The sequence below is a fragment of the Bombus impatiens genome, unplaced genomic scaffold (genome assembly GCF_000188095.3).
Source record: "Bombus impatiens unplaced genomic scaffold, BIMP_2.2 scf_0102, whole genome shotgun sequence".
Classification (NCBI taxonomy): Eukaryota; Metazoa; Arthropoda; class Insecta; order Hymenoptera; family Apidae; genus Bombus; species Bombus impatiens.
The window spans coordinates 1,925,781-1,940,141 of NT_176521.1; the positions used below are offsets into that span (position 1 = coordinate 1,925,781).

General features: G+C 30.9%; 2 protein-coding genes across 3 annotated transcripts in view; one reads left to right on the top strand and one right to left on the bottom strand.

Annotated features, from left to right (window-relative positions):
- Positions 1 to 2,166: 2,166 nt before the first annotated feature.
- LOC100749512 (prefoldin subunit 5) lies at positions 2,167 to 3,081 on the top strand. The gene is made up of 2 exons (XM_003486175.4): positions 2,167 to 2,504; positions 2,638 to 3,081. Exons 1-2 carry the CDS (start codon positions 2,300 to 2,302, stop codon positions 2,904 to 2,906), a joined length of 474 nt encoding a protein of 157 aa, XP_003486223.1. The 5' UTR covers positions 2,167 to 2,299; the 3' UTR covers positions 2,907 to 3,081.
- A 224-nt stretch (positions 3,082 to 3,305) lies between these two features.
- Positions 3,306 to 14,361, bottom strand: part of LOC100749394 — a 61,378-nt gene continuing 50,322 nt past the window's right edge. The window contains exons 3-6 of one of the 2 annotated variants that reach the window (XM_003486174.4): positions 10,265 to 10,400; positions 7,512 to 7,645; positions 5,385 to 5,619; positions 3,306 to 3,859 (exon numbers count right to left, since the gene is read on the bottom strand). In XM_003486174.4, the coding sequence (XP_003486222.1) occupies positions 3,786 to 3,859; positions 5,385 to 5,619; positions 7,512 to 7,645; positions 10,265 to 10,400 (579 nt within the window). In that variant the 3' untranslated portion in view covers positions 3,306 to 3,785. Of the gene's footprint in view, positions 3,860 to 5,304; positions 5,620 to 7,511; positions 7,646 to 10,264; positions 10,401 to 14,361 lie in introns of those variants that run through there. The other variant, XM_012395048.3, reaches the window with a different exon arrangement.

Sequence of the window (14,361 nt, forward strand, 5' to 3'; positions counted from 1 at the left end):
AAGTTACATTCTACTTATTTTAAAGAAGAAACTTTGCCAGAGTGGCATTTATGGCGTTTATGTACACGGTGCAATAAAAATTATGATACATGATATATTAAATGAAAAATAAAGAATGTTATGGAATAAATTTGGAAGAGGAACGTGTAATAGCTTGTGCTTTAGATAAAAGGATAACTTTAGTTTTGAAAGAAAGAATAATTCTCTTTCAGGACAATCTTTGAAAGAAAATTCCTGGATGTACGAAAAATCTTACTATGAAATATGAAAGAAGACATAAAATGTCTTATATCATTTTATAATCTTATTACGAAAAGAATTATTCCACAGCTTCGATTTATCTTCAGATGCACCCTGTACATACGTGGTTTAATACTTCTTAAGATACACAACTGATTACTGATATAGTGGAGAAAAACTCGACATTGGCAGCTCAATCATAACCATATAAATAACGTAGTTACATGAGTACAGTGACATAGTTATAATTAGATAGCAATTATTTCTTTTTAATTATTTATAATGCATTGTGCACGCAGCTGTACCGATGTACAATATCAATTATGATGGATGATAATGTACCTAGTTATTAAAACTAAATAAAAGATATATATATATATATATAACATATGCAGAAGCAGCTACAATAAAGTGAATAATGTGATATGATTGTAAAAATCTATTGTGCATAGCATTAATAACCTTCAGCACCGTTAATCATTCATAATATTTTAGCAGCTCTAATGTTTAAAAAAAATGAAGATTCGTTTTAAATGATGACTACATTCGAGTAATAAAAGGTAATTTATTTAAGCAATAATAAATACAATATCCATGAATTTTTCATTTATGAACAACGAAGACAATGTTATTTCAATAACACGTTTCTCCTTGTTTATTTAATATCTTAGTAGAATGGTAATTTTATTAAATAGATATACTTTTCGTATGTTATGTATGATAAGGAGAATTCACTAAATAATACAAACTAAAAAAGACACGTATTTATCATTAAATCGGCATGTAAATAGCTACGATAATAAAAATATGTTAAACCTTTAATGAGATCCCTTATTTTCATTATATAATTTCGTTTTGAATATAAAGTACATATACCAGTAAATATGTCTTCAATTTTCTCTATTAAATAAATGAATAGTAAATTCATTATTAGCATTCAATTGGAATAGATTTGCAAATTCATTATATCAAATTGGAATAATATTAATATTAAACCACAGAGAAGATACGTTAAGTCATAGACCTTTCTTCTGCAGTTCGTTTGCTATTTTACTCACATACTCACGATATATCCACGACTTTTAGACTTTTTTTCGGCGAAGATATCGATATTCCACTTAAAGTAGGTTTCAGTGCGGAAATTAAAGATCCAAAGTGCTAAAGAAAAGTAATCTGATGCTTTCATTGTAATAAAAAGTCTGGCCATTTCTTTTCGTATTACGGGTCTCTACTTCGGAAACTAAATGACGAGGAGAACATGAATTACATACAAAATAGAAATGGCAGATTTTCGCCATCGAAGAAAGATGCTCTGTCTTTATTATGAATTTTAAAACATAATGAAAGGGGAAAAAATATATAACATTTTTTTTGAGACAAAAATTATTTTGAAATGGATGAAATGAATATTAAGATAAAATGATAGAATGAATTATATCCAACTCATAAAATGCACTAATCATATTGCAACAGTCTGTGTTTACGTATGATTGCATTTTGTATACTTTTATTATGCATGTTATTGTATATATAAGAAAATGATTTGTGTATATAAATAACAAATTAGTTGGACTTGCATTTCATTTTTTAATTAATTTACGGGAATGTCACTTTAAAAACATATATAAAAGAGTAAAATTTAAACATTTATTTTGTCTGTCTAAGACAATTCCTATTTTACTTAAATTTTTGTTTCAATATTAACTACTGCTAATGTAGTAATGTTATTTTACGTCCAATTGATAAAGTATAGAATGGTATGAAAACCAAACACCCAACCGGTAAAGTAGAGAATCGCATGGAAACTGAACACGCGAGGTACAGGTGTCACAAACAAGTCTGTAATTATAATAATTTTAGCCATATTATCATATCCAGATGTCGCTAGAACGTGCAGATGATTTCGCCATCTAGCAAACGCTTGCAGCAACTACATGCATGTAATATATGAGTTGGGCTGTGCTATTTGGCTCCGGTGTTTGACCGTTTTTGGTTATAGGGCTGGAGCGCGTGTGTCAATCGTTTGTTTGCACATAGTTTTTATAATAAATAGTTTAAAATGTCAGAAATCTCGATGACAGAAGCGCCGCATCTGCAAAAAATAGATTTAACTACTTTAAATCTTCAACAACTCACAGTATTGAAGCAACAATTGGATCAAGAACTCGGTGTTTTCCAAGATTCGTTGCAAACGTTAAAAATTGCTCAAAGTAAATTTCAAGAATCAGGATCATGCCTCGAGAAGATTTCTCCGTCCATGGAGGGTATAGTTACATTAGTATTCTATCCCGTAAATTCTAGTGTAAAGAATCATTTTGATATTTAATACTTTAAGGTTAGAAAATGTGAGAATGCTTAACTTGCTTAATTTTAGTAATATCATTGAATTTATTTTAGGTAATGAAATTCTTGTACCACTAACTGGATCCATGTATGTGGTTGGAAAACTGGTAGATACTAATAATGTTCTAATTGATATTGGAACTGGTTATTATGCTCAGAAGAAGGTACCAGATGCAAAAGACTACTTCGATAGGAGAGTAGCTTATGTTACCGAGCAAATGGAAAAAATTCAGCAACTGGGTCTTGAGAAAAGTAAAATTAGAGACGCGACAGTGGATGTAATAGAAATGAAACTTCAAAATCAAATGCCGAAGGAAGATTGAGAACGCTTATAAAACATCAACTTTTTTAAATTATGCGTTTTTACCTAATCTGTTCTGTACTTTTATTGGTAATGTGATTAAATTACATTGTTCTGTACTTTTGTTAAGCTATGATAATAATTACTTGACATTTCAAAGGAACATTAAATTTTATAGTGATAAGATATTTTAGCTATCATTTTGTGATATTCACATTCTGTAAATGTGTGTTATTTATTAATTTGTTGGCACTACTTTTTATTTTATGCTTATATACTTCTTTCTAATAAATAGTAAACAAATTTTACCACTATTGCAATAAAAGTAACAATTCTATATTTGAAAGTATAAACTACTGCATTGCAAGATCATTTGATCAAGACGAGTAGGTGAGGAATTTGAGTAAAAAAAAGACGAAAGTAACGAAGGTGAATTATTTATTTGTTTTTCACTTAAGTAAATCTTCATTCACAAATAATAACAGCTTTTACCTAGAAACTTGTGATGATACAGTGTGGCAGTTATGTTTTACGGAATGTTTTACGGAAGAGGTATCAAAATCATTGTCAGAGGATAGAAAACACGATATAATAGTACTGAAACAAGTTCTCGAACACTTTGGCGCGACACATCGTCGATCTAATACATAATATTATGACATGTTATTCAGGTTATAAATTCGTCTCGTTGCAACGAGACAGCGCAGGTCGCAATTACATGTAGATAATTAGCTAAATTTTTATCCTATTTACACGAATAACATACGGTCGATATTTATGTTAACGAAAAATTTTTGTCGCTCTTCCCTCGTCGCACTTAATTTCAAAATTTTACAAACAATTTGCCCTCTCATTTCGATACAGTCATATACGTATAGGGTGATTAACGGGTTCATCGTTGTTATCTAAAACTGCACAGCAACAGCGTAACTGCGGCATTCAAGAACCATTCTTTAAATTGTGTTGCTGCACCTCCTGAAACAAATAAAACAATACATACGAATCTATGAAAAAATATATATAGAACATACAAGAAGATATAACTAGACACTAATATTCATAGATAGTTCTAGTTGTTGAATAGTCAATCTTCAATGATACGAAGAAATTGTTGTTTTGCAATTAATAGTCTTTAAATTAAACGATATATCAAAATACTACATTTACGTTTGTGCCGTTGTACTTTCATTTCTATTGTATCATATAGATGAAAAAATTTTAAACATAGATAAAAGAAATAAAGTAATGCAAATGAAATAGGTAAAATATACTTGCGATATTATAAAGCTATTATTAAAAAAGTTAAAGAAAAGAAAAAGAAAAAGTTATATCTCTCGAATAATACGATTAATTGATTCAGTGCTATTTAAGATCCTGATATTCGAGATTTAAGATTTATAGTAATAGATAGGTACTACACATAAGACACTTTTCTAGTTAATTTCTTGTAGTATATATTTTGGTATCGTAATACTTTTACTACCATTTATGGTAGCATCAATAAGATTAATTTAAACAGTTGAGAAGAACTCTCCTGATATTATCATAATTTTACATTTCATGCTAATTTCAATGAAACTTTGACGTTACGCTGTGATTGATGTATAATTTCAGTTATTATTAGCATGATTATAGTTTGATTAGCATATTACATGATTGAGTTGAGATTAGCATATTCAGTTGATTATTACTTTGACCTGATCAATATGTTATCAAGTTACTTTTTTACGGTATATACTAATGCTCCATTATTTGTTCTCCGTTTATATACAAGATACTATGTAGAATTTTATTAGTACAGTAATTGATATACAATAGACTTCCATATAATTTGGATTTGTTTATGTGAAGATTTACCATAAATCTTTAGAAGAAAGAAATCTTTGCGGAAGGCGACCTTTGGAGATGTTAACTCCATCATTAATCGGGGATCTGACAATGAATTACTTGAATAGGATATTGAAAAAGGAATTCATCTAAATATATATTTATTCTTTTATCTAGGTTTCTATCGTTAGAATTAGTCGTTATGAATACACATCCAGAAATAGCAAACATTTTAATTTTGAGAAGAACATAATTCATATAATAATTAAAACGGGAAATTATGTAGCCGTTATTTTCTTTCTCTAACGTAAAACATTGATAAATGATGAATATTTATTTTGGGTACGTTGAAAAATACATCAAACGAATATAAAAGGAATTATTAAATATAAAACACTTGAGAAAAATCTCTCCTTTATATCTTGTAATTGATAAAATAATTAATTCATAAAAAGATTCGTTGCCGTTAATCTGAAACCACGTAAGGTCACAAAGCTTTGTAATAAATCCAGAATGCATTATGATACTTTTGATTACGTAATTGATACTTAGGAAAATCCTTTCATAAAGATGAGCCTGATATCATAGGGATTTTAAACAGTATTAATTGCAAAACAAATGGAAAAGATAAGTACCATCGGCGAACAATTATAAATAGATCTGTAAGATATACCGATGTAAGAAGATTCCCGAGTTCCTAGTACAGATGCCAAACGTGGCCGTTCCTCGATCAAAAAAACACCAGCTTGTTTTTTATACAAATGAAAGACATTAGCGTTGCAAACAATATGTAATCTTCCGTTGTTAAAGCTATCTGGTATAATCTCGAAATCCAATCCTGCGATACACATTATTTGCTGATTGTCACTGAGCTTGTCCGTTACGTTCATTATGAAACTGGAATTCACCTGAAATAAAAAATTTCGTTTACAAAATATGAAATTAGGTGATAATACATGACTAATGAGATTTAGCAATTATTTTATTTGCTAATCATTCTGAAACTAGTAAAGATGAAAACAATTAGGTAGGCACGAATACTTTTCGCACGTTGTCTTTTGTGTTACTAGGAGTATAATTTTTTAACGTCACTGGATAATGAAAGTTATAAAAAGATAGCATTATATGAGATATTTTTAATTTTGTTTTAGATTTTAAGTTTCAACGCTATTTGGTTAGATATAAGATATTTAATTAGAGATCATGTTTCAATTACTATTTTTCGTTTACACGAACAAAGGACGATAATATTTTTAGTTTAAAATGTCATTAGATATTTTATGATGGTAATAAATTAATAGTCCGTTGAACGTCCGTTCATGAATAAAATATACGTGTTATTGCCATAAAAAGGACGAAAGGAAAGGAGAATGAACAGGATAAGGACAATACTACATACAGTAAGTACTTCCTGCTTCTCAATAACACTGTAATACTTCTCTCTAGGGAACCATAAATAATTTGTGGTGTATTCAACTACAATTATAATGTTTATCAGATTGTTAGGAAATCCATAAACCGTTTCAGATTGCTAGTTTGCACCGAAATGAGACCTAGGGTTAAATGAAGTTGCTTGTAGTTAGAGGATAGCCGAACCAAGTATAATTTCCTGAACAACTTTGTACTACGCTTATAACGGTATCGTGTCGTTGCATTCGCGAATCGATCATTTTCTCAACACGTTTCTTACTGTTGTTTTAATGTTTCGCTTTTTACCTTAATATTACAAGTGGTTATATCAGATTTAATCGATCTTCGTTACATACATAAATTGAAAAAAAAAAGAAAAAATAATTTACCAAACTTGACAATTTATATTTATTGAAATATTTTGGAGATATTAAAATCTATATTTATAAAATGAATTTTTTTCATTATCTGTAAAATTAAGAATTTGCTTCTTCTATTTTAGTGACTTTCAGATTGTTCAATTATCTATTTATATATGTATACTAATAAAACATAAAATATTAACAGCGACATTGCAGTCAAAAGTGAAATATTAAATTCCAATTAAAAGTTCAAGCTTCTTTTTTGTTTCTCAATAATCATTGACGTATGGCGAATTTATGAGAACAGCAAATACCTGTACAGGATCATATGATTGCAGGCCGGTATATTAAATTAAAGACATGTGCAACATGCCTACATCGATACCCGTGTGCCTATACGCAGGAGGAATACGTAAAGCGTGTACAAAATTCAAGAAGTTGCTTAAAAATGATTTATTATTCTTTTTCGACGTTCATTTGCATTTGTAGCGTTCCGAGAACATTTTAAAAGAAAATATTGGAATATAAGTGTATATTGTAGCACATTATTTATGGAAATTATACCCCATATAGGAATAATCAGCACGCAATTCCTTTAATTTTGGAGCTTCTATTATTAGGATAATGTAAAGATTACTTTAGAGATCATTTGCAATAATTTTACATTTCAATATTTTTCCCCTTAACAAATAGTCGTTTACTTTAATTTCCTTAGATTTATTAATTTATTATTTTATTAATACACTTGGGTTTATTAATTTTTAATAATATTACTTTTTAAAAGTAACATTTAATATTATTTAATATTATTGGATATTGAATAGGGATTGAATTATAAATCTGTTTGTTGTTTCAAAGCGAAGCTTTTTTTTATTGAACACTAGGTTTGATTGAAAGCAGATCAATAAAATTCATTGAGGAGAATGAAATATAGCAGACAAGAGCAGTAACATATTGATTCGAGTTACAACGACAACTTATCGGAAGCGCCAAACATCTCTTGGAAGTTTTTACATCTATCAACCTACCGGTACCCCATTGACAGTCCACGTGACATTTGCCGGAGGGTTTCCCGAAGGAACAGTGCAGTTTGCACGCACAGTATCTCCTACTGCATACCGCACCTTCTCGACTCTTACTTGAGGTTCGCCATTCGGGAGGTCTGAAATCCATTGAACTTCTTAATAACGGAACAAGATTTCGATTTACCAGGTAATTTAAAATAATTAATTTCACATTGGTTGATTTTTAATTTTATTTTAACATTAGTCGATTACTGGATTTCTTTATACCTTTTATATCAATATTATTATTGTATTTATTAATTATTATATTTTGGCATATAAAGTCATTTAAATATTAACGTGTACAACTGTATAATAATGTATAATTTATGTACTACATAATGTATAATTATTTCACTTAAAGAGGTTTTTTGTATAAAGATGGAAGATTTTGTATTAGAATAATTTATAATAATTCTTTACTTTGAGATGGAAGGACTAATATATTATAAAGAGTAGGTTACGAAGGAGAAGAGAAGTTCAGTTTTATTAATGACATTATACTTATAGCTCCAGTACGAGCATAGAAGATATATGCAACAAAAGATCAAATCTTCGTGAATTGCAAAGAATTATATTTTGTTCGTTGCAACGAATTTAATAGAAAATAAGAAAAACTGAATTAATTGTTGTTTCATGTAATTCTCTTATAACATTGAATCATCGATCGAAATTTTCATTAAAATGTCGTATTTCGAATTATCACAACTCTTTTAATTGTCTTATTAACTTGACGATATCCATTATTAATTATATATTATCCGACCATCATCCGATGCCACGTCGTTCAATTTGATTTATTGTCATTCATATATTTCAAGAGCATATACAGGTACTGGCGACGCGCCATTGTTGGATGAGGTGGACGCTACTTTTTCACCTTGTGGTATCCTGCGGTAAGATATTCCGTATACATAACACGTCATGTACATCTCGAGGGATCATTATGCTGTCCACAGAAGGCAGTCAATTTCCTTGTAGCGGTAGCTGTCAAAGAATTGTCTCACTTCTGAGCTTGAATGACTTCCGCCTGGTAGCTAATCCTCTGTGTCCCGCGATCCTCTCTGTATCACTCTCAAGGACACGATCGCTGAAGATTACCATTTTGAACTTGTTTGGTAATGTTGTGAATGCGGGACGATCATCCCGTCTCGTGAGAATGGAGAAAAGGAAGAAAAGCAAGAGACTGTCTGAGGGATACAAGGCAAGATTCGAAGGCTCGATTCAGTATCGAGCTTTTACGAGCGATCCGTGATCGGAAAGGAGAGGCAATCACCTCGTCTCTTCAAAGAAGAATCGCTACCGTGATTGTGGCGTCGTTAAGTCGACGTTCAACGAGAATACGAGACGGTGGGAACGAGACCCCGATATTCTATCCTTTACCTGCTTGTCTCCACTTCATTTTGTTTTTTCATTCCTTTTTCTATGTTTCGTTGCTCTACCCTTTCGAATCACGTATTAATTTGTCGCTATCGCTATGATCACTCTGTTCATCGCGTAGAGCGTAGTCAACGGCCATAATGAAAAGTGCCATGATGCGAATTGAAGACGCACAGTGTGAATCGATGAAAAAATAATGGGTCACGAAACGGTTGCCGACTTATTACTGATATTCGAGTATTCATTCAATGTATTCATTGAAAGTTAATAGTGCATATTAAAAGGTCAATCCGGAGGAACTAGGTGAGACGATATTGAATGGAAGTAGGGTTATGTTTATCAGGAGTGAGCTGTTAATTAACAGTAACTCGGTTAAGAGAACCGTGAAAGATAAATGATGAAATGAAAGAAGCCTGTTCGGTGAATTTAATGAGACCCACTGTGGTCTCTCTTCTCCTGCTCGTGTGTTTTGTTTTGTTGAGTTTGACGTCGTCGTTTATTTCAATAATCCTACGGTTAGTTTAATTCCGCGTGGATGGAAAATTTTATATTTGTAAAATGTGTTATAAAACAAAAATTGATAAACAAGGAAAGGGGTCTACTTCATAGATTAATTTTGTTAATTGTATGTGCGATCGAAATAATAATAATAATAGATTAATTTATTTAGTTAATTCTAAGATAAAATAGCCATGAAGATAAAAACTAATAGACGAGTACAAAACGTTTAATGCTCTAACCCGTAGGAAACAATGGTTTATATATATAATTCATATCCTAAGGAGAATTTCATCTTGCAGGTTTTTTTTAGGAATATTAAGTCAGCGCTAATGTTACAGCAATGTTATGCAATTTCTTAATATTTCAATGAACAAATTATCCCCTTTAACTGTATTTGCTTATATCATGCAGCTATATATGTAGATATCGGAGGTTGTTAATGTCTTTTCGTGGTTCTAGTGTGAATAGATCTTTGCTTACGAAATGACTTGATGATTACGAGTTTGCATACTAACGAAGAATAGAAATATTGCATATTGTAGTCTGCATGCACTTCTTCTCTTTCAGCCAAAAGAAGCGATGTATGCTAATTTCAAATTAACTTGCATATGTTACGAGCAAAACATCATATTTAAACAACTTGCGTTTCGTACTTAGACAAATTGCATTTTAAATCAGCAAAAATCTGAGCTATTTAATTCTTCTAAACTGTAGATGTATATGTCAAATTTAATTAGCATCTAACGCAAGTAGATGCAATAACTATTTGTTATAATATTAGTTTTTATGTGTCGGCCGTTCTTCGTATGAATCGAAAATAAAATTGCGGTACTTACTAGCCACATGCATGTAAGCAAGGTCTACCAAAGTAGTGAATGATGGAGAATCGCCAGAAACCTCGCAGAGATATTTTCCAGTGTAGTTTGGCTGCAAGTCCCTTAAAACTACGCGATGATCATCACTTTTATTTAGCTGCAAAGTACCAATAAAAATCTATTAATTACACCTGAAACAGGATATCAATTAGCTGCAATTGAAGTTCAAGAAAGAAAACAAAAATATAGTTAAATAAACGAAAAAAAAGAAATATAATGAAAATCTTCAAAACAAAACGTATTTTCTATATCTTGAAAATTTAGTGATGGGATAGTAGTCGACATCAATATCAATCGTGATGGTTAGTTTCATATTTGTTACAAATGTCGATAAAATATTCCTGTAAATATGTTTTCATCATGATGCAACAACAAATTTCAGAGATTTTCCACGTATTCGATGCATTTCGATGAAACATAAATCTTGAAACGTTGTGTGCATCTATCTGTAATACAGAATAATTGTTTTATGTCGGCATAACTTATTCGAATAAAATTCGATATCGATAGTTGTACGATAAGATAAGCGCATATTTTTCTGCGAACGTCATCGTAATCGAATTTGGAACGATGTAATTAAATTAAAATTGAGAAATCGCTCCAATATGAAGCCGGCCGGTTCATGCTACTGTGACTCGATACAGTTCGAGTAAATTCAGCGGCGATGATTACAGGAAGGTCTGAACTGCGAACGGAGCGCGTACCATTTATTGCAAATCGATCGCATTTACTCGTTCCCTTTGACATCCTCGCACATTCACCCGTTTCTGACAAACAATACCTCACAACATCGATTAATTACATGTTGCCAGTGGCAGCATATAAATCACACAATCAATTTTCGTCGAGTGGTGTGAACACTCTCATGATCTAAGTTGCCAATCGACCGTACATATTCATTGAACGAACACAATAACTTAACATATTTCTTCATACTTGAACGATAATCTGGATGCGCGATAAGGTCGAGCTATGGAATTTTTTAATTTTGCAAAAATGCAAGGAATATCGATATTCAATTTCTTGTAGTGTCTCGATACTTCGTGGCATTTTAATAGATAATTAAACACGCGGATAAACTTTTAAAAAATGTAATTTTAGTTTATTGTAGCATTGCTTTAGTTTATTAGTAGTTTATTGCTTTTTGGTGATAATTTTTATTGTGTTTTTTTTTATACTTTCATGTTATGTAATATTTTAACGTGGTATATCGCTAAATAGATTTTTATGTATGAATACATGTAATATGCAAAAATACATAAAATATGTATAAGAAATATGCACACGCGTTATAACATATAGCAGGTAAAAGTATTCGTAATTATATATTACATTTTAAATATACAGAAAACGTAACACAATATATAATACATTAACTGAGAATTATATTTCTTCGTGACTGAGATATAGTCAGGTGGATCGATTACCAACGCTAAGAAGAGGATAATTTCTTCCTTCTGGTTGAATTAATAATAACAATAAACGATATAAACGATAATATTTACAATTAAGGCACTTGAAAGTAAAATCTTGTCCCTGGCTTAATCACAGAACCTTGAGTCTCAAAAGAGCAATTTTTAATATTCCTACAAATGTAGGAACTTTGCTGTTTCCTAATATCTTAATATCACTAATGTGACTTTGATGTACTATTTCAATTCTTGCAGACGTGTGAAAAAAGCAAAGAAGTAATCTCGTGGAAATAGCACACCAGATTTCGCTCGGAGGTTAAGTATGGCTCGCTCGTTCGTAAGAACCTTATAGCGTTCCGATTTCTCAGCATACGCACGAATCGGGTGTATAATTTTCATTCTCAGAAAATATAACATCGCGGTGTATTGTTCATGCATTCGAAGAATTATGTGGAGAAGAAGAAAAACGGATTGCACGGAGAGAATTACGGATGAAACGTTTCGCTGGGAAATAAGTAGGGATCGATCGACTATATTCGATCGGAGTGCAGTCACGCATCGGTTCGGTTGGTTCATTGTACATACCATTTCACACCATGTCTCTCTCTAACCTCCATCGATTCGACAATTCGCTGCCGGCCACCACGCATAAATTCATCCTGGCTGACTGACAATTTTAATAATGTTACTGTTTGTGAAATACGAAGTGCCAGTGTCTGTTAACCCCATGTACACCCTATTCCCTTCGTTCTATTTGCTACTGTGTGTGCAATTGTACCTACAGTTGCACCTATGATTCCCTTAGGGAATACATTGCGACAAAAATGATGCAAACTATGTAATGGCCAATGAATTTACATGTTGATTACGTGTTGAGTCGGTGTGAGTAGCTTATGGAGAAAGCATTTCGAATGAAAGAATAATTTTCTAGCTGAGAAATTGATTTTAGTTGCGATACAAACAGGAGAGAAATACATGATCGAACGGAATTATGTCTTCATCAGTCTTTCGTCTTTACTCGCATTTAAGTATGCAGCTACAGTATGTAATTTCAAGTTGCCTTGCGTTGAAGTATTTATCTTGTGATGAACAATGTTGCTGATTTAGTTATCGTGTATAGATATCCTGTTTATGTATAAGATGTATACATTTTTTGTATGTTCTTATAAATAATAATCTTTATTCTATTTTTATTAATTTTATCTTTGATTCATATATTTAGATTTACGCTTTTTACAGGCTGTCAATCGGAAGGAAACGATATAAGGTATTACTATAATGATATTACGTGACGTTGAGCTGTTACGAATGAATGCTATTACCTTGTTACTCTATGTTTTATTGCGTGGTTATTATTGACTGATCGATGTGTTATATTAGGATCCGGTGTTTACTCGAAAGTAAAAGTTATAGACGATGTACTTGGGAACGCTGGATACAGTAGAAATTTTTTTAGGAAAAAGACGGAAGTATCTGGAAGAAAATGTTGCCTGCTAAACAGGTTCCAGCGTTTAGTTTTCTATAAGATATTCTGAAGACGTTAGGTACGCTAACATGCCATAAACGAGTTCTAGAAATTTTCTTTTCCTTGTAACTTTAGTATGAAAATAATAATATAATTTGTTAATTAAATTTTATACATATGCATCAGTAAGCAGTTCTCAAGTTATAAATACTAAGTATAATGCTAAAGAAATTCGATTTTAATTTTATTTTAGCAAGATTTTTCAAAAATATGATTTTTATCTAAAGCCGACTGTAGAAGTTTACTATGCTGAAGCAATTTTTAACCGGACTAGGCCATAAAAGTCGGTATTACTAACTTATTTTCTCTCTTACAGATCAAAGGTGGCTAGAATCTTTTGGCGCATCGTGTAAGATTACAGCGCTATTCAGTAGTAGACTTAGAACGAGGCTAAAAAGAAAAATATTCATTGCGATCACGATATCCATTGACCGAGAAAAAGAAAATTGCAAGGGAGAGGCTAACGCTACATCTAGCCTACTAATAAATTTTTATTACTTTTATTAGTGCTTTTAAACACCTTTTTCCCTCACTTTAAGTACATATGTTATATACTATGGATAAGAAACTTGTATAAATATAGCGAACAGAGTTCACGATACATAAGTACACACGTTATAAAATTATTAATTTGAGAAGATTATTACGGTTGTCCAATGAAATTATTTCATTTGCAACGTATCATTTTGCACAATACAATTTTAACACTTTATACAACATTTGAATATATTTTACGAGATTTGCAAATTATTCATTATTGCAATATTCATGATTTGTCTATCAATCACATTTCGATAAAGAAGGAATATACCTACGTAAATTGAACTACTTAATTATTATTAAATCATAATTATTAAAGTTTATAAAACATTATCAATTTGAGAATTGAGATCCTCCTGAAGTTTATAGATCAAGTCATATATATTGTTTTTTCTTAAGGAAGATCCAGGTAAATATTAAAACACAATATTACGTAACATTACATCACAGCTTATTCGTTTTATCTATTAGAAAGTAATTGATAATTGATAATTTTCGTATAAGATTATTTGTAGATCTAAATCTATCAAAAGAATATAAGGATATAAAACACTTTTATTTATAATAATCTTTCCTTTCAC